A 2093-nucleotide genomic window follows, 5' to 3' on the forward strand; every position below is an offset into this window, starting at 1 on the left:
TTATTATTATTATTATCATTATTATTATTACTATTATTATTATTATTATCATTATTATTATCATTATTATTATTATTATCATTATTATTATTATTATTATATGCAATTATTTGAATATATTTGTGTATTTATCCCCAGCCAGTGCACATTTTGAATGTGTTGATACAATGTTAGCCAAGACTGACTACTATCAAGAATTCGAAATGGTACAGAGGATGATTACGTCATGCCCCACATATTTTGACAGTGATGACGACACCAAAGGGAAGTGTGAAAACGTCGATAATCTTAGAGACGACATTTTGTCTAACGGGACGACTTTCCAGAACATGACGGACAACTGGCCCGTTGCTTCGACGACATCTTCATTTTTCTACAAAAATCGAGCTTGCGCTAAATGCCACGGCGAAGTTGTGGACGATTTCAATCTCGTTGCCTGGAAAATACGAATGTCTTGCAAGGACATGAATCTAGCCACATCAGATCTGTCACCGAAGGAAATGCTCGACATTGTCATAGGAAAAGAGACATGCACTGTATTTCTCGCTGTCCCTGGCGGTTTTGAATCCAAGAAATGCAAACTTGAAACCCAGGAGTCGACAATCTACACGAAATGTAACGCCACGGGAAAGCGCACAATGCTCGATCCCGTTCTATGGCGGGCGTGTGATTCTCATTTCAACTCGTACCGTAATATCTTCTGCGACCTGTGTCAGATGGACGATCTGCGGGCGCCAGAGAGTACTTGTGGAAAGGAGGCGGGCTTTTCCTTGCCATTTTTCGTCCTCTTTGACCCGGAAGCCTTACAGCAAGTGAAGGACACACAAAAGGGTCGCTGTGGATGCGTGGTGGACCGGTATTTTCACGATACCCACAAGGTAATTTATTTGGTCGATTTTAAGCACAAGGGGGCTATCCCGAAAAATGCTGTTTTGAGAAAAGCGAAGGTAAAGTTTTTGGATGCTTGTTCAGTTTCTTTAAAATACAAGGAGAGTTTTCTCTATAACCAAACAAACATACACACCAATGAAACCAAACTTCAACTATAGATATAGCAATGTCCACTTTTGGTGTAGGTCAAGATTTCTGGAAACCCTTGCTTGTCCTTAAAAGCAGCCATTTATTAGTATCTCTGTTCTTGCAGGATTATGCTCACAGACAGGTTGTAATAAGTAACTAATTTCTATTCGATCAGTAGAAAAAATACCACCCCCTTATTCAAAAAGACAGTAGTAAATCGGTGTGTTTTGGAACTTAATTTACTTTTGGGATATTTAAGTTATGAATTGTAAACTGTAATTTTTTTTTCATCTTTTTGTCATTGTTGAGAATTTAGTCTTTCACTTACCGTCAACTCATTTTCAATATACAGACCCAGTTTGTATTGGTGGCCCTCAGGAAGTTAACTCCTATTAGAGACAAGTATTCCGTGTAGCATCGCGGTAAAATCAGATGCTCGTCAAGAAATTGAAAATGTAAAAAACGACTTTTTCCATTTGAAAATTTGTATCTTTGTATGTTTGGCTCAATACCTTTTATGTCCATGTAAAAACATTTTATTTCTTTGCAGATTTTACTGAAAAATGATTAAAGGCATAAAAATGTAACTTTGCAGTTTCCGAAAACACTCTACCTTATAAAGTCATCATAACATGGCGACCATTTTCTTACTCACAATGAAACCCAACACACCCAGGACAAGTGCCGAAAGCTGTCTTGTGAGCACGGGAAAAGGCTGATCGACGGTCGGTGTAAGTCAGATGTCAAGGCAGCCCAGGGTCTGGCTTATGAAACCAGCCTCACCTTGTCAGGAGCTGTCAGTTCGGAGCAGAGGAAGAGGATGGGAGACGTCGTTCCGGCGTGTGGTAGCTTTCGTGACCTGTATGAGGTGATTATAAGTACACAGTAGTCTTCTCTTACTTCAGTTTGAGTCGTACCATATGACTGTCTTTGTATTGGTTGGGTTAAGATAAGACAAGATAAGGTAAGATAAGACAAAATAAGATAAGATAGGATAGGATAAGATAGATAAGATGAGATAAGAGCATCTTTATTATCCAGAACCTTGCACATTGATTTGGTATTTTACCACG

At 38.8% G+C, this 2093-nt stretch overlaps 1 protein-coding gene across 3 annotated transcripts in view; it reads left to right on the plus strand.

Annotated features, from left to right (window-relative positions):
- Positions 1–2093, plus strand: part of LOC101856522 — a 14177-nt gene that overhangs the window by 3579 nt on the left and 8505 nt on the right. For all 3 annotated transcript variants that reach the window (XM_035970973.1, XM_005102957.3, XM_035970974.1), the window contains exons 3-4: positions 139–878; positions 1697–1888. In XM_035970973.1, coding sequence (XP_035826866.1) covers positions 139–878; positions 1697–1888 — 932 coding nt within the window. The remainder of the gene's footprint in view (positions 1–138; positions 879–1696; positions 1889–2093) is intronic.

Source organism: Aplysia californica, unplaced genomic scaffold (genome assembly GCF_000002075.1).
Source record: "Aplysia californica isolate F4 #8 unplaced genomic scaffold, AplCal3.0 scaffold00351, whole genome shotgun sequence".
NCBI classification, from domain to species: domain Eukaryota; kingdom Metazoa; phylum Mollusca; class Gastropoda; order Aplysiida; family Aplysiidae; genus Aplysia; species Aplysia californica.